At 51.2% G+C, this 22,478-nt stretch overlaps 2 protein-coding genes across 7 annotated transcripts; both read right to left on the bottom strand.

Moving 5' to 3' along the window:
• Nucleotides 1-57: 57 nt before the first annotated feature.
• Nucleotides 58-10,159, bottom strand: TRIM11 (tripartite motif containing 11). Of its 4 annotated transcripts, none has more exons than XR_014837317.1 (6): nt 9,519-10,159; nt 6,792-6,887; nt 4,478-6,104; nt 2,401-2,423; nt 2,214-2,314; nt 58-1,665 (listed from the first exon to the last, which is right to left on the bottom strand). XR_014837317.1 is itself a non-coding variant. In XM_021083380.2 (6 exons), exons 1-6 carry the CDS (start codon nt 9,924-9,926, stop codon nt 1,118-1,120), a joined length of 1,407 nt encoding a protein of 468 aa, XP_020939039.1. In that variant the 5' UTR covers nt 9,927-10,159; the 3' UTR covers nt 58-1,117. The 4 variants fall into 4 exon arrangements, 1 of the variants encoding a protein (XP_020939039.1); XM_021083380.2 differs by having other exon boundaries at nt 5,874-6,104; XR_014837318.1 differs by lacking the exon at nt 2,401-2,423 and having other exon boundaries at nt 2,214-2,340; nt 3,878-6,104.
• A 939-nt stretch (nt 10,160-11,098) lies between these two features.
• TRIM17 (tripartite motif containing 17) lies at nt 11,099-18,330 on the bottom strand. 3 transcript variants are annotated; one of them, XM_021083381.2, is made up of 8 exons: nt 18,218-18,330; nt 17,924-18,039; nt 16,034-16,467; nt 14,467-14,562; nt 13,739-13,969; nt 12,334-12,356; nt 12,142-12,242; nt 11,141-11,821 (listed from the first exon to the last, which is right to left on the bottom strand). In XM_021083381.2, the coding sequence occupies exons 1-8, from the start codon at nt 18,259-18,261 to the stop codon at nt 11,274-11,276; spliced, it is 1,593 nt and encodes a 530-aa protein (XP_020939040.2). In that variant the 5' UTR covers nt 18,262-18,330; the 3' UTR covers nt 11,141-11,273. The 3 variants fall into 3 exon arrangements, 1 of the variants encoding a protein (XP_020939040.2); XR_014837319.1 differs by lacking the exon at nt 12,334-12,356 and having other exon boundaries at nt 11,099-11,821; nt 12,142-12,259; nt 13,734-13,969; XR_014837320.1 differs by lacking the exon at nt 12,334-12,356 and having other exon boundaries at nt 11,099-11,821; nt 12,142-12,259; nt 13,734-13,969; nt 17,652-18,127; nt 18,218-18,298.
• Nucleotides 18,331-22,478: the final 4,148 nt, after the last annotated feature.

The raw sequence follows: 22,478 nt of genomic DNA, 5'->3' as shown, positions 1-22,478 counted from the left end.
CCCCAGGGTGGGCCTTCTGGAGAATTTCCCAACCCATCACCTTAAACATAACAGGACTCAGACAACTGTTAGTTTATTTACTATGAGAATGGTCCTTACAATTAATAAAATCTGGGGGTACAGAGACACTGGATCACACCTTCTTAAGAGGGATGAAGAAGGGCCAAACTTACAGCAAAATAAATCCTGGGTCCTGTAAGCCAGAGCTCTCTGTGGCCTTACCCTCTGCCCCAGGAAGGGGTGAGACTCTGGGTCCTGAGCTCAGGGACAGCCCCATGGGCTAGTGAAGAGATGTTTATGAGGGCAACATCAGCCAACTGTTCTCAGCACAGCCCAGACAGAAACTGTGAAGTTGTGTTATTTCTGAGCTTTGCAGTCACCTCCAGGATCCCAGAACCAAATCTCTACACTGGGTACCAGGGAAGGAACTTTATTCAGAAGCCCCAGTTGACCACCCTTGGGGGCAATTGAGGGTGCCTGTGTGTCCTAGTTAGTCAACGCCTTTATTTAGTGACTTGCTCCCAGTTGTCTTCCTTTGGCCTTTCCCCTATCACCTGTCTCCTGAGGACTCTGTTGCCCTCCCACCACTGCCACCCCCCATGAGGCAACCACATTAAGAACCCCTACCAGTTTTATACGACCAGATTCCAAGACAGGCTGGTGGGCTTGGAACCACCTCTTGGACAGAATTTCACAGGATGGCAGCTTTCTTGAGGTTTGCCCCCACACCCAGGGTTTGGGGTCGGGGTGGGGGGCTCAGACTGCAGCCTGAGAAAATTCTGTAGGCCCTGGTGTCTCATTCCAGACTGAGGCTGGATGGAGCTAGAGTACCAGGGCCCTGGGCTCAGGGTTCTGCAAATGGCTTGGGTAAACACATTGGTGAATGGGGTCTAGGGACCTGATGACCTTGGAGGGCCCCCAGGGAGGACACAGCCCAACCCCCACACACTTGCACATGGCTTCCTGGGAGTGGCAGTGACAAGAGTTCAGTTTTGCTATGCATAATCTGAGTGGTACTGCAAGTGCTTTCCACAGCTCAGAGGACAAGCACCCTCCTCTCAGTTTCCAAGTGGCTCGAAGGCTCAGAAGGCAGGACAAGGGGCTAAGAGAGGCCTGCTCACTGGGGAGCCAGCATGTCCCCAGGCCCACCTTTCAGCCTGCAGATGGTCATAGGGGTCGGGCTGCTGGACAGAGGTGAGAAGAGGGCCCTCAGGGTCCCAGAGAAGGGTGTCTCAGGAAAGGTATACAAGAGCGATCCATCATTAGCACTGTAGAAGGACAGATGTCCAGCCTCGTAGTCCAGAAAGATGCCCACACGCCGGGGTGGGTCTCGGAGAGGGGCAAAGGCCCGCTCAGAGGAGTTGTAGTAGCTTCCCAGGAACACGAGGATCCAGAACCCGTTACCAGCAAATAGCTCGCCCTTCTCCTTACGGTTGGCGTTCTCTCTGCAGACGCCCAGGGCCCAGCTGGCCCGCTCCCCAACCTCCACCTCCCAGTAGTGGCGGCCAGAGGTTAGGGGCTCCCGGCCCAGCACACAAGGCCCAGGGTCAAACCGCTCGGGGCTGTCAGGCAGGGCCTGCCGCAGGTCCCCCCGCCGCACGCTCCTCCTGTCCTCTGATAGGACCAGTTCAGGGTTGGCGGTGTCAGGATCCAGGGTCATGTCGCCTGCAGAGAGAGCAGTGGTCAACCCTCGAAGCTATCTTCCCTAGATATGCACACCCTTGCAGTTTGTGAATGATCACAAACTAAACATGCCACCCTCCACTTGAAAAGATTACTTAACCACTTTTAGCTGCACCTTGGAACATTTCAGAAAGCAGTCCACGCTTCCTTGTGATTCATCCTCCTTCAGAGGACAGAAAGAAACCCCAGAAGCTTTCCATGTCCTTTCTTTTAGTCCCCAGGGGGGAATCGTGTGTGTTCCAGTCCAGCTTACATCCCAGGCTCCCCATGCCTGGGGGCCACATGAGTGCTTTCGCACCTGACACCAGAAGGGTGGTCCCACCTCCGCTTTTCCTAAATGCATCAGTGAACAGCTAAGACCTGACCTTTCCCTAGCTGCTTCTCCTGCCCAATGGCCCTGACCCCTCCTGGTTTTTCATCATAAACCTACCACAGACCCCAGTCCACCAGGAGCTCAGGACTAGCACTTCCTATGGACTGGAGACAGAGGGTGGGATCCCCCTAGCCTCAGCATACTACATGGCACTCACCTCGGAACCTCCGCAAGGCCTCCACCAGCCCTGGGACCCTGCACACTGTCCTCATCTCCATAGGCACTATCTCAGGAGGCTGCAGCTTCACATCCTGGACCCTGGAGAGGCAGCACAAGTGTCACCCCTGCAGTGGGCCCACCTGGAACACTGCCCACCTCCCTTAGAGAGGGACCGAAGCTCCTACCTGCGCAGGGTGTCCCTGATGTCCTGTGGGAGAGACACACACAACATTTAGCACCCATCCCCTGGTCCTGGGCCTGCCCTCATCCCAGCCTGACCCTACACCAGAGTGCCCCTAAGCCTCCTAGATGGACATGCACACACACTCATGAAGTCAGAAACAACTATGGAGCTATCCTGTGTGTGGCTCAAATATGGGGATACTGGAGGGAAGCTCTGGGAGCAACCAGCCCTGCAGACCTGGCCCCATTCCCTCTGCATACCTGGAGGGCACAAGGTATCTGGCTGCTAGCTCTCTCACCCACTAGAACCCTAAGCGCCTCAAGTGCCAGGACAGGTAGGGCAGGTCCCAGCCTCCAGGGACTGAAAGCTGTCTCTACCTGAGCCAGAAGCCACAGCTACATCAGCCTAGCACTTCCTGACCCCCAGGCTCTGGGCACCTGGTTGTCTGGTGCCCTCGGCCTCACCTGCTTTTATCTGCCCACCTGTCCTGCAGGTGCTCCCACCCGGCCTGTGCCGGCTGCCCTCCCTCAGGTCCTGATTCACAGCCTAACTTCCTGATGAGGCCTCTCTGACTAGATCTTCCTCTCTCCCATGATGATATGAGAAAGCATTTTTCTCAAATTTCATAGGATGTCTGTGTCCTCCCAAATCCATATGTTCGAGCCGAAGTCCCATGACCTCAGAATGGGGCTGTATTTGGAGATAAGAGTCTTTAGAGTGGTGACCCTAGACATTAAAATGAGGTCACCAGGATGGTGTCCTTTTATTGTAAAAAGATCAGAACATAGAAACATACAGAGGGAAAACTATGTGAGGATTCAGAGAGAAGATGACCATCTACATGCCAAGCAGAGAGGCCTCAGGAGAAAATGATCCTGCCAACACCCTGATTTTGGACTTCCAGCCTCTGGGACTGTGAGACTACAAAAAAATACTTGTTGTTTGAGCCTCCCAGTCCTGTGGTATGTGTTACACAGCCTGAGCTGACTGAGACTCAAACTTTGGAACACTGGATCCTGGCAGCAAGTGGCCGGATCTCTTGTCTTTTTAGAGTAGCACCTGGTGAACAGCAGGGGCCTGGCCCACACTGTCAAGCAAATGAACCTCACATGTGGTCCTTCCAAAGAACTGTTCACCAGCTACTGGACCAGAGCTGAGACACAGAAATAGACAAGACATTGTGCCCAACGAAGATTTCCCTTGAAGCAAGGGATCTTCACACACAGCAGCTGATTCTGGCGGGAAGGGAACACACTAGGCTTCAAAGAAAAATGGAGACATGGGTTTCTAAAGCTTAAAGAGGGTTCATCAGGAGATAGAGGGGACACGGTACAGGCCTGGGAGAGGCACATGCAAAGGACCTGGGGCACCAGAAGCCTGGGGTGGGTTGGGTGCAAAGCAGTTAGCTATTTTACCTAACAGGAAGGGGTGGCCCACTGCTGGCATTGGGAAATGGGAGAGGTGGTTTTGGTTGCCACAATGGCTTGCCTGCTCAGAAACAGCCTGTGTGGGAGTTCCCGTTGTGGCTCAGCAGAAACGGATCCGACTAGTATCCATGAGGATGCAGGTTCAATCCCTGGTCTTGCTCAGTAGGTTAAGGATCTGGCATTGCCATAAGCTGTGGTGTGGATCACAGACGCAGCTTGGATTCCGCACTGCTGTGGCTGTGGTGAAGGCCGGCAGCTGCAGCTCTGACTGGACCCCTAGCTTGGGAATATGTTGCATGTGGGTGTGGCCCTAAAAAAGCAAAAAAAAAAAAAAAAAAAGAAAAAAGAAAAGAAACAGCCTGTGTGCAGACACACTATATGCGAGAAAGGACAGCAGAAGAGGGACAGAGCAGGTCTCTGCCTGTCTTGAGGGTGGGGTGGGGGGGCGAAGGCCTCATGGAAGCCTCTGGCTTCTCTAGGCAGTAGGGACTCAGACCCATGCCTTTAGGAAGATGCTCTATGGTCATGAATGACAGCAACTGGGGGAAGCCTGGAGGGCAGCCAGAATCCCATTCTCTGCCCCAGCTGAGACCTGTAGGGGTGGGCTCCTGAACTCTCCCAAACTCCAGGGGATGCATGCACAACACCCACCTCCAGGCACCAGGAACCAGGAACCAAGGCTGGGTGCTCCCTGAGTAGGCTTCATGATGGACACTGTGGGCTGAAGGTACAAGCCCACCTGACCTCCCCAACTTGTCCCAGTGAACATGGGCAGTTCAGGGCTGCTCTCCCGCATCCTCTGTGCAGCAGACCCTATCTCCACCCTAACACAGGCAAGAGGAGCTCTGGAGCTGGGGTGGGAGGAAGAAGATAGGGGCCATCCTTCCTGCAGCCAGCTAGCCAGCCAGGGAAACTGAAAGGACAAGGGGGTCAGGAGATATTAGCAGGTGGGGAGAGAAGAGAGGGGAGTAGAGGACAGGTGAGAATTAGTAGGGGGCAGCCAAGGTCAGTGAGGTGTAGATGGGAGCAGTGGTGGACAGTAAGGACAGGTAGCAGGGCAGGCGGGGGCAGGTAGTGAGGTAGTGGCAAGCAGTTGGGGGCAGATGAGGTAGTGAGGAGCAGGTAGGGGGCAGTGGAGGGCACTGGTATAAAACATAGCCAGGCCAGCTGAGATTAACCCCGTCCCCATGCAGGGACATTTCTGCTCAGACTCCAAATCGTATTTCATGTAAATCTGTGGTTCTCATCTCACTTCTGGGGCCAAGCCCTCCTCCTCCCAGAGCCTCTGCTTCCTGCAGCTTCTCCAGTATCCTTCACTCACCCTTGAGGGCTGCTCCCTATCACCTCCCAGCTGCCAGCCTAGCCCCCCATTTTACTGACCACAGACCACTTCTGCTCATTTCCCTCAATGTCTGCTATACACTTGCCTGGGATTCTTCCTGCTTACTGGGCTTAAAAATCACTCAATGGCTCAGCAAAGGCCAAAGAACTCAATTTACAGCAGCCAGGAGCCTCTCACTGGTCCTCGAAAGTCCACTCAGCTCTTAGGCTTCAAGGAAGGTCACCTCCCACAGGAAGCCCCCTGGGTCGCAAAGGCTGTGTTCTGGCTCCCACTTAATGGCACACACTGTTGGCGCCAGGAGCCAAGAAGATTCCCCAAGGGCAGCACTGGGCTCTGGCAAGAATCCCTATGAAAGACCTGCTGGCCTTTCCTCTCAGCCCAGTGGGCCTAAACCTTCAGAGAGCTGGGTAGAGACCCATTGGCCCTGGATCCTGGAATGCCACCTACCCTGTGGCCTGGCCAGCCCCCAGTGGGCTCCTAGACAGGAGCTAACAGCAGTTTGTGCAGTTCAGCATCAGTGTCCAACCCTCATATTTCAAAAGAAGGAGACTAGCTGGTGAGGACCTGGGAGGTCTAGGAAAGCTCCAAAGTCACTTCAGCCTGCTCTGCTCAATGCCTCCTCTCCTTTGCTACTTATCTTTTCCTACTCCTGGCCTTCCCCTGAGCTCCCCACAAACCCACCCCCAGGAATGGGTGTCAGCTCACCTGCAGTAACCCCAGCGCTGGTAGCTGGCAGCGCCCCTCCAACTCAGTGATAAGCTCGGCCAGCTGGGCGCTCTGCTGTCCGAGGCGGGCTGCACTCTCCCGCAATGGGGGCAGTACCTCCAGTTCCTCCTCCTCCAGCCTCTGCAGTAGCCGTTGCTCTTCCTCCACAAGCAGTCGGCGCAGCCTCTCGAACTCTGTCAGCACATTCTGCCGCTGGGTCTCCACCATTTTCTGTGGGGGCCGGGGAGGACAGCTGAGGGCCTGGGACCTGGAGCCACCATGACCCCCAATCCAGGTTCCCCTACATCTATCCCTTCCTGATCCCAAATCCACCACCTAGGGCCCCCATGCCATCCCTCCCTAATCCCCAAATCAACCACTCAGGGGCCTGCAATCCCCAAATCCACCACCTAGGGCCGTCTAACACCAAGTACCTCCCCAAATTATTTTTAAATTTTTGCTTTTTAGGGCTATACTTGTGACATATGGAAGTTCTCAGGCTAGGAGTTGAATTGGAGCTACAGCTTCTGGCCTACGCCATAGCCACAGCAACACCAGATCTGAGCCACGTCAGCAACCTACAACACAGCTCGTGGCAACACCAGATCCTTAACCCACTGAGGGAGGCCAGGGATGGAACCCACATTCTCATGGATCCTAGTTGGGATCATTAACCGCTGAGCCACAAAGGGAACTTCCTACCTCCCCAGCTTCTACTCTCATCACCCAAGCTCCTCAAGCTCCCATTCCCTGTAACTCCCAAATCCCAAACCCACCCTCTAAAGTGGATTCTACATGGGGTCTGGAGCAGGGGTGCTGCCTTATAAGAAGCATGAAGTTGAGTATGAACAGTAGCCTTGTGAGGTAGGGGCCCTCACATTCCCTGCCCCCGACCACACCGGGTGACTGGCCACCTGCCTGCCACAAGGAGCATGTCTCCTCTGCCTGGGCTTGGAACAGTAGCGCATCCTCCATTTGCTTCCGCAGACGCTCCAGAGACTGCTCCAGCTTTCCCTGTAGGGAGGTGAGACCAGATGACCCCAGCCAGTCCAGGCCTTCTCCCTGGTCCATGCCCAACCATAGCTAAGCCTCAACTCAGATGGCGGGGTCACAGAAAACTGGGTCTGGGGCATGACAGGTGGAACAAACTCAAGTTTTCTGGGAAATGCCCTTTAACCATAATGGCCTTCCTACCACTGCCCAAGTCAGCCACCAGCCACTGCCCCTTGTCTGAATTTCTTTCCCTTTTTTTTTTTTTTTCTTTTTTTGCGATTTCTTGGGCCGCTTCCGCAGCATATGGAGGTTCCCAGGCTAGGGGTCAAATCAGAGCTGTAGCCACAGGCCTACGCCAGAGCCACAGCAATGTGGGATCCAAGCCACATCTGCAACCTACACCAAGCTCACGGCAACACCAGATCCTTAACCCACTGAGCAAGGCCAGGGATCAAACCCACAACCTCATGGTTCCTAGTCGGATTCATTAACCACTGAGCTACAACAGGAACTCCTGAATTTCTTTTCTCTGTTGCTCCCACCCCTCTCTCATCTCAGGGCAATCTTCCCACAACCCAACTTGCTAGCACAAAACCACATTTTCTTCTTCCAAACCCCTTTGCCTCTCTGTGCCCTGGGCTTTCTGAGTTTCAGCTAATTGGAACAAGCTGCAGTATTGACAGAAGGGCACATTTTTATCTGGCTGCCAGGTCCAGATTTCAAGCCTATGCCTGATGTTTACTTCAACACAGTTTGACACACTTGGCACCTGGGAGAGCCAGGAGGCCTAGGATGTAGGAGGGTCTGAAGGACCATCACAGAAATTGATAGCAGTGGTGCTTGTGGGGACTCATCCTTGTTCTAGATGCACCAGGCCCCTAGGAGGTTGCACTTTCTAAAGCCAGTACTGCCAGGCTGTGCAAATACCAGCCACAGCCCAGATAAGAGCAGTTTGCAGGGGCATCCCCAGCATTAAGACAAAGTGAGCACTTTGTATAGTGATGGGACTGGGACATGCCATCTCAAAATATGCCACTATGGCATCAAAATTTAGAGCTAAAGGTGACTGAAAAACAGTAGCTGCAGGAAGAGCTCTGCCCTCCTCCTTTCTCCCTAAAGGCAAGGCACAAATTTTCCATGAAAAGGGTGCCCACCCTGTACCAAGAAGGGGAGAGCACTCATCACCCAGAAAAGAGTTGTTGATACTAAGGTGAATCTATCTAAACAAATCTTACTCAAATAACCCCAATCTTAGTCCCCACAATTCATTGGCCCTAGAAGCCCAAATCCCCTTTCCTCTGCCTAGCTGCTTCTCCACAATTTATCATCCTTCCATTAAGTGGTTAATGGAATATTAACCACTTCCTCAGTCTAACCAGTTCTTTCCTATGAAACCCTTGTGCCATATATAATGTAAAACATGAATAAAATTATGTTTTTACTTGTTAACCTCTTTTGTCACTTTGACTTGCAAGCCTCAGTTATAGAACATAACACAGTAGAGAAAAGGTTTTTTCTCCCCTATGCTAGAGAGGGCTAAGTGCTATCCCATGAGACTCTATCAGGTCAGCTGGTAGAGGCCTCTAGAAAGCTGCTGGTTATTCTCTGCTCTTTTGGTCACTTTCTGCCTTCTAACTGGGTACTCAGTGATGGGAGTGCATATATGCTAGACTGACACAAGGAATGAATGTTCCTGTATACATAACTCAGAATGAGAAGAAAACTGTGGATTGTGTCAGGAGAAATCCAGTGATATAGGTTGGGCTATGGGTTTATCCTGTTGTCCCAGAAGCTTTTCTTATGATAGCGACATAGTATTGATTCTAATGTTGACTAAACTGTGTACTTGATATACTTCAGCAAACACTACTGGCTATTTAGCAAAACACAAGCCATAATCAAAAAGTGTGAAAGATACCACCCATGTACTCAATATCTTGCATTTCTGCAGCAAACTCACCAGGAGACCAGTGAGGAATTTGGTAGGCAACTAGCTAGGGTGGGCCAGGTGAGTGTTTGCCCTGAGGCTCTTAGCGGAGTTCTGGTGTTGGTTTGGATTTTAAGGAAATGCATTTCCAGAACAGAGAAATAAGGTATCTCAGCCTGGAGTCAAAGAAGGGCAAAGTATGCCACTGGGAAAGCCTGGGGAGCCCTGGCATCTGCCTCCCAGGGCAATGGCTCATTGTTCCCAGCCTAGAGCTCTGCAGTGGCTTTCTGACTGCCTTCCCCTCTCTTCTCACCAGGACATTAGCACTGGCGTCTGCGCCATGGCCCTGCCTGGCCCACACCAATCTAAGGGCTGAGTGCTCATCCGTGCACGTCCATCTGTGACCAGTCGTCTCTGAAATTGTCTTCCCACTTTTTCCTGTTCCTGGCTCCATCGCTGCCAATGGTCAGTCAAACCCGCCCAGTCCCTGCCTCCGCCCCTGCCCCCCACCTCCCCGGCCAGACAGCCCTCTCACTGTCACTGTGGGACCTAGACCACAGAAAACACACCCACCCCCGCCCCGCCCAGGCCTGCTCCTCACTGGTAGGCGGGGCTCCAGTCCTGCTTGGGTGCCGGTTAGGGACAGGCTGGGACCTGGGCCCATACCCTGAGCCAGGACGCGCCCCCACAACCGCTCCCCGGCCAGGCCCTGGATTTGCTCACACCTTGAGATCCTCTGCAGCGTCTTGCAGGGGCCGCACGCGGTGCGCCCAGTGCTCCCCCGAGCGCTCGCAGGCCGCGCACAGCAGGCGCAGCTCATCACTGCAGAAGGCAGCCAGTGGCTCGCGGTGTGCGGCACACACGCCCTGGGGGACGGGCGACGGCGGGTGCAGGCGCCGCGCCATCTCGGCCATCTTGGCGAGCGGGCGGTTGGGTCGCAAGTTCCTCTGCGGGGACAGTTCGCGACACTCGGGACACGCGTACGGGCCCTCGGGCTGGCCCCAGCAGCGCCGGATGCACTCGCGGCAGAAGTTGTGGCCGCAGTCGGTCATCACCGGGTCCGTGAAGTAGTCGAGGCAGATTGCGCAGGTGGCCTCCTCTTGGAGGTTGGTGGACAAGTCGGGGGCGGCCATAACACCGATGTAACGGAGGAAGGCACCGTTCTCCGCCGAGTCGGGCGGTGGCGGGCCGCTGCCGGGACTTTGGGGAGCGCGCAGGGACGCGGGGTTCCAGGAACGCGACGTGCAGATACCAGGGGACTCGGGGAGCTTCGGGCCGCAGAAGCTCTGGGGTCCGAAGCTGTGTGACTACAGGGATGCGGAGTGTACAGTTGCGGAACTGCGGTGGCTTCGGGGACCCAGGGCCTAGAGCTTCCGTACGAGGACCGGAAGAGGAACCGAAGGGGCGGAAGTAGGAAGCAGCTGTTTCTCCCCGCCCCGCCGCTTGGAACAACCTGTTTTAGCTCTGGATTGGCTGTAGCCTGTCACGCGGCCCGCTGGCGAGACAGAACTGGAGACTCCTCGCCCGGTGACCTAGCCGTGGTCGCCTAGCTACAGGGGCTGCTCCAGTGTCCCGCTGCCCTATGTCTTCCCTCGCACTTGGCGAAAGGTCGGGGTGCAGAGGCCCGGCCAGGGGAGTACCTTGCACCATCACTAGGCTCTCTGCAAAGCGTAGAGACCTCAAAAACAAAAGGAGGCCGAGGCTGTGGTGGGGAGCCTTAATTCGTCCCCAGTGTTCCAGGGTGTCCTCGTGTGCCCCCAGGCCAGGAGATAATCAGAACATATGGGGTGAGGAACTTGGCCTGCAGGGACTTTGGTCTTGTTGGGGTAGGAGTACATTGATCAGAATTCTGGGGTTGCAGGCAACTGTTACCTGGCTTTTAGTGTTTTTGAAACTGCGGGGTGGGGACCACTGAGAGGGAGTGAAAGGAAAGGACCCTCCTTTGATCCTATTCTTTGAATTTTGTCCCTGCAAGTTCCAAGGGTAGAGGGTGCGCAGCTCTGAGGCTTTTAGAAGTTACGCTTGAAAAATCTCTTCACTTTCATTTTCCCTATGTGAAGGACCCAAATACAGAATTTGGAGGAGGCAAAGAAAGTGAACACCTGAGGCCTTGGCTGTACATATAAGCAAACCCTTAAACCTTGGAGGAGCCAATGAATGGCAACATCCCTAAGAGGAGAGTCGGGGACATAGCTAAAGAAAACTGCACCACACTGTGCCTTGTACATATGTGTTTAGAAAGGGACCCACTATGAAACTTATGAAAGTTTTCTATGAAGCATCTCCATATAGAAAATATAGTTGCTAAGTGTTTAACTGCTTTAATCAAGATTATATTTCCGTTTTGTGAAACAACTCTGCACAGCCAATGGCCGGCAGATGCTCCATGTGAGGTAAGGAGGGCAGATGGGCCTTGCTGAGCTGGACCACCTCACCTTCTGGAAAAAACAAGGCTGCCCAAGCTCCCCCTGCTTGACCCTCTATCCCTTCACCCACAGGGTCACTGTAGAGATGACCATCTGGCCCGATTTGGGGGCCCCAAGGCAGAAGAAGGGCTGCAGGGGGCCAGGAAAGGCAGGCTGGGAGTAGGTATGCAGGTGAGACCCATTGTTCACATTGTAAAAGGACACCTCTCCCGCCTCGAAGTCCAGGAAGATGCCCATGTGGCTGGGGGGCTCGGTAAGCGTAATGGGAATCAGGGCAGACATGGTAGGTGCATATCTCTTTCCCTTGCATAGCTGCACCACCCAGAACCCATTTTCAGGGGACTTGAGGACCCTGCCCCTCCGGCTCACGTTGTCCCTGCACACACCCAGGGCCCACAGTGCATCACCAGTGAGGTTCATGCCCACCTCCCAGTAGTGCCTCCCTGAGGAGAAAGTCTCTTGGCCTACCACACAGGGGTAGGCTAGGAACCTGTCCTTGCCACAGGCTGTGCCATCCACTGGGGTGCTCAGGTAGCGTCTCTGGCGGCTCTCATACAAGAGGAGGTAGGGGTATGCAGTGGTGGGATCAGGCATCACATCCTCTGGAGACAGGCCCAGGGTGGAGGGGAGAGGGAACTTTCAGGGTCTAAGAGGGGAGGGCAAGGCCCTAACAGGGGCTGAATAATCCCCCATTCACCCTAACCCCCACCCAGGCTTCCCTTTGGCTGAGTTCAGCTTTGAAACTGGAGTTACTGCATGATCCCATACCCCAACTGTGGATATTACTGGTGCCAAGGAGATGGGCAGGGGAACCATTTGGGCATTGGGCGGTGTGTTTGAGACCTCCCTCATTGGTGTCTCTTGCCTTCAGTGGCTAGGAGCAGGGCGGGGCATTGCCAAGAGCACCTGGGCCCCCACTTACCTTGGAAATTCTTGAGCACCTCTATCTGCCCTGGGACCCTACAGACTGTCTTCAGCTTGGTGGTTGTGGCCTCTGGGTACTGCACACTCAGGTTGTTCTTCCTCCGGTGGGGACAGGTCTCACTCTCCCCTCTTGTCCCACTCGCAGTCCTCCCTGCACCCATCACCACCTCCACCAATGGTGGCCACGTACCTGCTGAGGAGGTCCTTCATATCCTTCAAAAGACATGAACAGGGGAAGAGAGATTGGTGAGGTCCCATTAGGAATCTGGGGCGTTCTGGAGCACCCCGTGTTGACTGGCAGGTAGAGCCTCCTATAGGAGGGGTTTATGATGTTTTCCCATGGCCCCGTTTCTAGTTTCCAGAGTGAAACCCTATCTTTTGGCTGTACACAGCGATCATGCATCTGACTCTCCCAGGCCTTCTGCTCTTCCCCATCACAATGAGTGAGGACACAGGGAAGCTGCCCCACTTGTTATATGCCATGGAGGCATAGAAGACCAAACTTTCACCCTGTGGGCCTTCAGCCTGAGTGGGTTAGGAGTCAGTTAGTTGGAAACAGGATGCTTTTTGATAGAAGACAAAATATTTCCCAAAGTCAGGGTGAGAGTTTAGCCTGTTGTCTATACCAGGACACTTATGGGGGGACAAAACCCATAGAATGCCAGGATAACAGGCATAAAACTGGGTCTGACCCAGGCACACTGGGAGATATAGATACCCTACATGTGGTATTTACTTCAGTTGTAAAAATATGTTCCTATGAATGTGTATGTAATGCAGTGCGAAACGTATTTTTTGCTATGGATTCCACCACTCCACACACTTGATAGCCAGTTACCCACTTTTTGGCTAACATAACTGCCCTTTTCAGAGCCTTGGTGTGCAGGTGTATTCATGGCAGCCTTTTCCCTACTTCCATAGCTAGCAGGTGCAATCATGTATCTTGCTTCTGCATGTGAAGTCAGAAGGTTGTCTGTTTGGGCCATTGTGCCCCATGTCACTGTGTGGAAGATAGCTGCCCTCAGGCCTCATCCCTGGGCTATGAAGGGTATGGATACAGGTCTCTAGGATTAGAGCCTGTCATGGGCTGAATTGAGTAACCCCCCCACCACCACCACACACACACACCATTCATCTTCGTAAAGCCCTAACCCCCTAACTCAAGACTGTAGACTGACTGTACTTGGAGATGGGGTCTTAAAGATGTGATTAAGATAAAATTAAGTCATTAGGGTGGGCCCTAATCCAATCTGACTGATGTCCTTGTAAGAAGAGATCAGGGCACAGACATACAGAGGAATGGCCATGTTAGGACACTGGGAGAAGATGACTGTTTACAAGCAAAGGAGACAAGCCTCAGGAGAGATGATTCTGATTTCTGCCCACAACTTGATCTCAGGCTTCCAGGGTGAGAAATGTCTGTTGTTTAAACCATCTGGTCTATGGTATTTGTTATGCAGCTTGAACTGACTGAGAGAGCGATCCCTGTTGACCAGTATCTGTTGCCACAGGTCAGGTCGCCTTGACTACCACTGAGCCAGAGCTCATGCCCACATCCCCACCCCTAGCCAGGTAAGCAGGTCTGCCCACCTCACCTGCAGCTTCTGAAGTGGTGTGCGCTCATTCTTGTCCTCCAGCTGCAGTAACAGCATCTCCAAGGAGTGACTCTGCTGCTCCAGCAAGGCTATGCTCTTCTGCAGCTTTGCTACCATCTCTTCCTCCTCCTTCTTCAGGGCCTGGAGGAGGCGCTGCTTCTCCTCCATCAGGAAGAGGTCCATCTTCTCAAACTCAACCATAATGTGCTCCCTTCTCTCCTTCACCTTCTCCTGCAGTGGTTGGGGGAAGGATCCTGGAAGTGAGGGACCCACCACCCCTAGCACCTGCTTCCAAGAACTTCACCCATCAACTGAACCCACCAGCTTGGAAAGGCTGCTCTGGCAACAATGGCACCTCTCCCCTGGACCCCAGTGACCCACAGAAAACCAGCAAACTTGGCAGGGGCGGGAGCTGGGCCATGTAGAGGCCCCCTGCCCTGTCAATTTTACTCAGCTCCAAATGGCAAGTCCAAGCATCTGTGCCCTTGCTCCTTGTGTTTCTGAAATGGCCAGTCTGTGCTGAGGGCACTGTTCTCAATCTTGACTCTGCAGGAATTCTGTGACCTGGGAAATGACTGCTTTTCTGGGGTCCCATGTTCTTATCCACACAGGACAGGGATTCCCACCTCCAGAGTTTCCACAGGCTCAGGAGCTCCTGTTGGTGCTCTGGGGGCTGGCTGGGGCTTCCCAACCCTGTTCAGCTCCCATATGTGGTTCCCAGCACCTGCCTGCCACTCTGCCAAGGTCTGTTCCTCCTTGGCCTGCAAGTTCCCGGTTTTCATCATCTCTTCTCGCAGGTATTCCATGTCCTTCTCCAACTTCAACTGTGGGACACATGGGCCATGGGATTTGGGGTCAGTAGGCCCCACATCTAGATGGTGCCCTCTGAAGCTGCGTCCACCCCAAAGACCATTCCAGTGGGGTGCAGGGGATGGAACTATGCCACCTCAAATATGCCAAAGGATTACTTTGAGATGGAGGCAATTGAGAGTCAAAGATGTAGAAAGATGCCTTCCCACGGCTCCCATTATATGATGAAAGCATCTCTCTGGGGATATTTTGTGCTCATGAAGAAGATGCAAAATTGGTGCTAATGGAGTTCCCATTGTGGCTCAGCAGTAACAAACTCGATTAGTATCCATGAGGATGTGGGTTCGCTCCCTAGCCTTGCACAGTGGATTAAGGATCCAGTGTTGTGAGCTGTGATGTAGGTCACAGACACGGCTTGGATCTGGCATTGCTGTGGCTGTGGTGTAGGCCAGCAGCTGCAGCTCCAATTTGACCCCTAGCCTGGGACTTCCATACGATGCAGGTGCAGCCCTAACAAAACAAAACAAAAAATTGGTGCCAAGATAGACTTGTACTAATAACCCTTCCTTTAGTTTCTCCCTATATATTTACTTTTACTGTGGTCTGAATGTTTGTGTCCCTCCCCCGCAAATTCATATGTTGAACCTCAATGTGATGGCAGATGGGGCCTTGGGATTAGTGCCCTTATAAGAGAGATTCCAGAGAGCTCCCTCTCCCCTTCTTCTATGTGAAGACACAGTGAGAAGTTGGCTCTCTATGAACCAGAAATGGGCTCTCACCTGCCTGTGCTGGCACCCTGATCTTAGACTTTCAGCCTCCAACCATGAGTAATCCATTTCTATTTATAAACTACCCAATCTGTTGTATTGTTACAGCAGCCCAAGTGGACTGAGACCCTTTGGCTGAAACCCTTTCCTACAGTCTGCCACCTTTGGGAGCCTGAAACTTCTGCCTTTGTCCTGTTGCTTTGGAATCTACTTGCAATTGTATTCTTAAGATGCTAGATAAGCCAAAGTTCTGACCTTTTTTTTTTTTTTTAACACCTGCTGTTTCTCCCAAGTGACTCTTACCTCATGCACATGTTAATAAATGGTTTCCCTTTCTCATTGATTTGTCTTCATTCAGTCTAATTTATGGGCCCCTGGCCAATTTTTGGGTGGATGGAAGAAAAAGACTTCCCTCCCCTGCCTAATATAAGGTTGCCTGGCCTGCCCACACAGATGAACGCATAAAGACCAGGGAATGTGGATGGGCTTGAGTAGGGGCTCTGTCAGTCTGGACTCCTGAATAATCATAGAGGTGACACTGTGATGGCCTGGCCACCAGCCTGCTTTGTCATGGGAGTGTGGGGACACATCCACTGTATGGTCTTGCATGTGGGGCTGTTTGTTACAACAGCTATTCTCCTGCCTAATACACTCCTTGACACGTGCACACACTTGGACCGGACTTATCCCCCTGCCCTTGCCCGCAGCCCAGGCCCACCTTGTATTCCTGCACAGCTTCCTCAATAGGGACCACCCTGTGGGGCCGGTGTTCCTGAGACTCCCTGCAGATGACGCAGATGGGGCTCTGGTCATCCTCACAAAAAAGTTTGAGCAGCTCCTTGTGCACCTGGCACAAGTCCCTGCTGTGTAGGCTGGGATGCTGCCGTGCCATCTCAGCCACCTTGGTCAGCAGACGGTTGGGTCGCAAGTTCCTCTGCGGAGAGAGCTCACGGCATTCAGGGCAGGGAAAGGAGCCCTTCTGCTTCCTCCTCCTTTTCTGGCCTTTGGCCTTCTCCCAGGTCAGCTGGATGCACTCTCGGCAGAAGTTGTGGCCGCAGGCAGTCATCACGGGGTCTGTGAAGTAGTCGAGGCAAATGGAGCATGTGGCCTCCTCCTGCAGTTTTCTGGCTAGTTCCACAGCATCCATGGCTCCTATGGAAGGAAAAGTGTCCCGCCACACCCTCTGCCTGGAGCTCTGGGCTCTCTGCAGCATTCTCTCGGCATCCTTTTGCAGATGGAGTGAGAACATGAGGTCATTAGGGCACCTCGGCTTATCTTCAATAAGAGGCACAAATGTTTCCCTAAAACTGACCAAGACTCTCTCTTTCACCAACCCCAGTCAGGTTTCCTGGAGCAGTAGGCCAGTCTTTGGCCAGCTCCAGAGTTTTAGAATGGGAGTACTGAGAATTTCACAGTACTCCCATTCCTCATCCCCCAACTTTAATGAATATATGCCCTTGACCCTATATTAGGCCAGTTTAGCAAGAAGCCCCCTCCTCTGGTGCCTCTCAGTGATTTTCCATCACTGACCCCATCATCCTGCTCCTTGGATACAGATTCCCAGCTGTCTCAGCTGCATTCAGAGATGACCCCTGTTTCCCTCTGCTGTTGCTATTGTCTTTCATAAAGTCTTGCTTACCATTTTAACAAGCACATCATAGTAAGTTTCTCTTTAACAGAACACCCACAGGACAAAGGAAAAAGGGAGTTTAAGAGGGAAAAAAAAATATCTCTTCCGTCAGGGAGCAGGTTTGATAAATGTTCTCTCTTTGACCTAACGGCTCAGGCTCCCTGACCTTTCCAACCAGGACTTTGGCTTCCATTTTTATCTCTGCATTATTCAAGTTTAGCAAGAATCCTGCTGGTTGGTTTTAACCATACCTTCTGTCCCCTGCTACTAAGGTGTTTCCTCTTAGTAATTTCCCATCACTCACTCCCTACCACCACTCTACTCTTTGGCTATAAATCCCCACTGGCCCATACTGTTTTCAGAGCTCTACTTTACATGGGGTTCTGCACAGAACCCCAGGTTCCATGCTGATCACTTTCCCCCTATTTCAATAGTCCTTAATAAAATCTGTTTTTACCCCTCTACCTACCATCCAGCTCTGGTTTTCCTTGATAAAGTGCAGTGCACAAAAGACAAAGGACAGTCATTTCAGGCACACATGCACACAAATACACATGCTGGCACATAAACATACTGACACATGCACGCATATGTTTACACACATGCATACATACACAAGGGCATATGCAGAGGCACCTACACACATACACACACACACACACACACATTCAAACACACACACATTCACACTTTGGGGTTGGAATACCCATGGCCTCAGGCAATGGCGATCCAAGTCTTCCTTGGCACACTTCACAGGGTGGTCATTGGGGCCAGAGTTAAAGATTGGATTTGAATATCATTTCTGAATTACAAGCACCGTGGTCCAGGTTCCATTTTCTGCTGGATTTTCTGCTGGATTTCACAGATTCCTGAGCTCCTAACATTGGTTCACTTTGGAGCTATCTCTGTGAAGAGCCTTTGGGGTCAGTCTCTCCCTCTGCTCTCAGCTGCCCTTATTTAGGCTCAACTGCTACTCACCCAACAGAAGGTGGATCAGAGTGGGGCAGTCTGGTGGGGTGGGGATCTGGCTTAGGTTCTGCAGGAAGCCATCCAAGGGTTCTGGGTCAGTAACGGTGCATGGTTCTCCCTTTGACCTGGAATATTCCTCTATAAACGCAGGGCCAAAATAGTTGGCTCCTCAGGTTCCAATTTATAACCACCTTCAAAGCTGGGAAGGACAGTCTACAAGGACAAGAGGTGCATGAAGTCCCAACTTGAGCCTCAGCACCCACAGAGTGACCACCTGCCTGTCCCTTCAAGGGCTGTACTCACAGGAGGCAAAGGGGTGCATGCGGCAACTCCCCAAGTGCCCCCATCCATGCCTGCAAACGAGGCCCAGGAAAGCTTGCGTTTGCGCGCTGGAGACCATCCCGGCCTGGCGCCAAGGCGCCAGGGCTGCAGGGCTTTATGGCGTCAGCAGCAGCCTGGGGGCCCAGGGGGTGGGGGTTGGAGTCTCTTATCAGAGTTGGGGCAGGAGGTTTTCTTGGTGGGAGATTGTTAGCAGCCTGAGATCCTCCTGATGGGCAAGGAGCCACACGGAGGTCCAACTTCGCTAGAGGGTTGGGAGTGGAGGAAAGTGGGGAGAGCAGAGGGTTTTGGTAGCTAAGCGGGGAAGGGAATGGGGGATGGGAGCCTTGTCATTCGTGGAGGGGGCGAAGGCATGTGGGGAGGCAGGGGATGGACTCCATGTTGGGAGGCGACGTGAGGACAGAATAGGCGGCAGGGGTCGGGCATCTCTTTGGGGAAAATAAAGGGCCCCAGGTCTCCAGCAACCCCTCCTCCCCTCCCTCCCGCACCCCCATCCCCCGCCCCCGCGAGTGCATGGTTTAAGTATATTTCTTGTGAAGTCTCTAGGATTGAGCATGGTGGTTCATGTTGCAGTGAATGTGAATGTGTGTGTGCCTGGGCAGTGAATGGGCGTGGGGGTCAGAAAGGTTGTTGAATAAGGGAATATTTGTTGCTAATTCGAACCCCCTTGAAGCTCCTGAGCCTCCTCTGCATGTAAGGTGATTCTGGGCTGAGGGTTTCTTTCAATTTAGAAAATAGAACCACAGGATTTTAAAAACATTTCTCTATCTGTCCTTTTCAAAAGTTTAAATCTTTTTAGTGGTTAAATAAGCCTCTGGTCCATCTCACTGTCAGGAACAATTCAAGGACCTGGGAGCCTCTCCTCTCATTTTCCAGAGTCCAGAGAGGAGATGGACCTAACTTGCCATCTGACTTCAAATCACCTCTAGTCATAATCATAGGAGAAAATTAGCAACTTTATCATGAAGACATGAAAGTAATAGGTTGTATCCACTTAGCCATAGAAAAGGATGAGGTTCCCTTCCATCTTTGCAATCCCTTTAACTGTTGCTTGTGGTCAGCATCACATTCTAGTTGAACACTCATTCAATAATAAAATTGTTCTCTGTCTCTTCTCTCTTTGTGGAGAGGTTTTCTGAGTTGGAAGCAAATTTTGTTGTACACTATATTTTCCCAACATCAGTGTGCAGCAGATGTTGGGAAGAGTAATAGGTTGTATCCACTTAGCCATAGAAAAGGATGAGGGTGTCTATCTGGAGAAAACCTTAATGGGAAAAGATACATGCACCCCAATGATCATTGCAGCACTATTTACAATAGCCAAGACGTGGAAGCAACCTAAATGTCCATCAACAGAGGGATGGATAAAGAAGTGGTACATATGGGTTACCATAATGGGTTATACTCAGCCATAAAAAGAAGGAAATAATGCCATTTGCAGCAACCTAGAAACTATCATACTAAATGAAGTTAGTCAGGCAATGAAAGACAAACATCATGTGATACCACCTATTTGTGGAATCTAAAAAAAAAAGAATACAAATGAACTTATTTGCAGAATAGAAATGGACTCACAGACTATGAAAACTTATGGTTACCATAGGGGACAGTTGGGGGAGGGTGAGAGGAATGGAATAGGGGTTTAGGATTGACATATGCATACTGACATATATGCAATGATTGGCCAATGGGGACCTGCTGTATAGCACAGAACTCTACCCGGTATTCTGTGATAATCTATGTGGGAAAAGAATGAGAGAAGGTGGATATGTGTATATTGATGACTGGGTCACTTTGTTATACAACAGAAATTATCACGGCCTTGTAAATTAACTATACTTTAATAAAACTTAAAAAAAAAAAAACATGGGAGTTCCCATCGTGGCTCAGTGGATAGCGAATCTGACTAGGGACCATGAGGTTTCAGCTTTGATCCCTGGCCTTGCTCAGTGGGTTAAGGATCCGGCGTTGCCTTGAGCTGTGGTGTAGGTCGCAGACACAGCTCAGATCCCAAGTTGCTGTTGTTGTGGCTCTGGCATAGGACGGTGGCTACAGTTCTGATTAGATCCCTAGCCTGGGAACCTCCATATGACGTGGGTGCGGCTCTAAAAAATAATAATAATAATAAAGACAAAACAAACATAGAAATGAGAAAAAAAAATTCTGTTATGTTGAAACCTAACCCCTGGGAAGTGGGGCCTTTAGGAGGTGATTAGGTTGGAGGTGGAGCCTTCATGAATGGGATTGGTGCCCTTACCAAGGAGACTCCACAGAGCTCCTTTGCCCCTCCTACCAGGTGAGGACACAGCAAGAAGATGGCTATCTGTAAACCAGGAAGCAGGCCCTCACCAGATACCAGATCTGTTGGTGCCTTGATCTGAGACGTCCATTTTCTAGAACTATGAGAAATAAAGTTCTGTTGTTTATAAGCCACACTGTCTATGATATTTCGTTACAGCAATCTGAGCAAATTGAGACATGGCTGCTGCAAGCTGTGGGTCAGAGTTCTCTTTTTATATATGGTCTGTCCATTTGAAGCTGCAGGGAGCTTGTCTGACCCTGGGAAAGCTCATCTTATCACTGTGGCAGTTTCCAGAATGTTGTTAAAATATCAACTGCCTCTGTACACTGATGCTAAATGGAAATGCAGAGACAGAGTTGGAGGAAACAGAAAAAGTAGCTTTAATTGCCAGGCAAAGAGGGGAACACATCAGGCTAGTGCCTCAAGGACTGTGCCCCCCTTGGAGGGGATAGTGAGGAGTCTTATAGTGTTTGAGGAGCAGGGTGTAATCAGTTCATGGACATTTTCCTGATTGGTGGGTGGTGAGGTAACTGGGAGTTAGTGTCATCAACCTTCTGGTCCCATCCAGTCTGGGGTCTATGTGCTTGTGGGCAACATACAGTTGGCTTCTTCTACCTGGTGGAGGTTTCAGTACCTGTAAAACAGCTCCAAGGACATGGTTTAGACTATTTCCTATAGTCTTTGAAGAAGAACTAACTAAAAGTCCTTGACTTAGTCGAATGGCTAAACTATTATTCTGTCTTGCTCGACTGTTTTCCTTTTCCTCTGTATTTTCTCACTTTTCTGATTAAATTCATCCTTTTACTAAAGTTCTTCTATAGATAAAAAGGCAGGTGGCAGACACAAGTAGGGGTCCACTCTGGGAAGGCCTCCTAGTGTCCTGCTTAGTTACAAGAGGAACACTTTGAGACCACATGATGGGGAATGGTCTTCTGCTCATCTCAAACTGTCCTGGGTGGTTCCCTCCACCCTGCCTGGCGAGGTGGGGAGCTCAACCTGGTGGGGCAGCTGCACAGAATCAGCTCAGGCTGCGGTGCCTGTAGATAGTAGAGGAAGGCTGTGTACCCCAGAAGAAGTTGGATGGAAACCCAGGTGGTAAGGCTAAGGAGTACTTGGTGCTGAGCCTGTGGCCTTCAGATCCTCACCTCAACTCATGCCTGATGACATGGGTGCACAACTGAATTTCTAGCTCTTTTTTCTACCTAGTTACTTCTGTAAAAATTGAATCATTTTATTTTGAGTTTTTGTTTCCATCCATATTTGCCACTCTTAGAGGGCCAGAAACAAAAAATTTAAATTGAACAATCTTCTTTCAAAATCTATAAAACTAAGCATAAAAAGAAATATAAATAAACTTTAGAATAGTAATTTGTATGTGTTTGTAGCATTTATTCTTCTGAGGTGTAGAGGGGGAAAAATATTTTCCTTTACCCTCTTAGATTATGTACCTGGGGAATATGAACTAATCTGATAAAAGACAGAATAACAAGAAAAGCATACACATTTTTCCTGATGTTAATTTTTAAAAAATTTATGTGCATGGGGGCTTCAAAGAAAATAGCTGGAGAACCCAGAGAAAGGCACTGAGGGGCTTGTGTCACCTTTTACAAAGGGTGATAAATTGTGAAGTAACAACAACAATGACAAAAAGGGAACTTGGGCTTCTTGGTGTGGTGAATTGTGGGAAGGTAAATATATGAGAAAATTAATGATAGGTAGGGGTTATTTGGCAAGTTTTGCTTATGCCGGCTCATCTCTGTTGTCTCCCTCTTAGGTGGTCAGGGTTATTTTCTCTTTTCTGATACACGGATTGTTGGGGGGGACACCTACACTAGTGGGATTTATATGCCCTGCTTTTAGGCATATAGAGGGCAGGAAGCTCATCCTGTGTCTACTTTATCTCGGTAGATTTCAGTTCAAAAT

The sequence above is a fragment of the Sus scrofa genome, chromosome 2 (assembly GCF_054392235.1).
Source record: "Sus scrofa isolate SSC_HxYL_T2T_F1_AM1 chromosome 2, Sscrofa_HxYL_maternal_Yorkshire_Landrace_v2.0, whole genome shotgun sequence".
Classification (NCBI taxonomy): Eukaryota; Metazoa; Chordata; class Mammalia; order Artiodactyla; family Suidae; genus Sus; species Sus scrofa.
The sequence above is the reverse complement of the archived record's forward strand: the minus strand, read 5'-3'. Positions and strand labels throughout refer to the sequence as shown.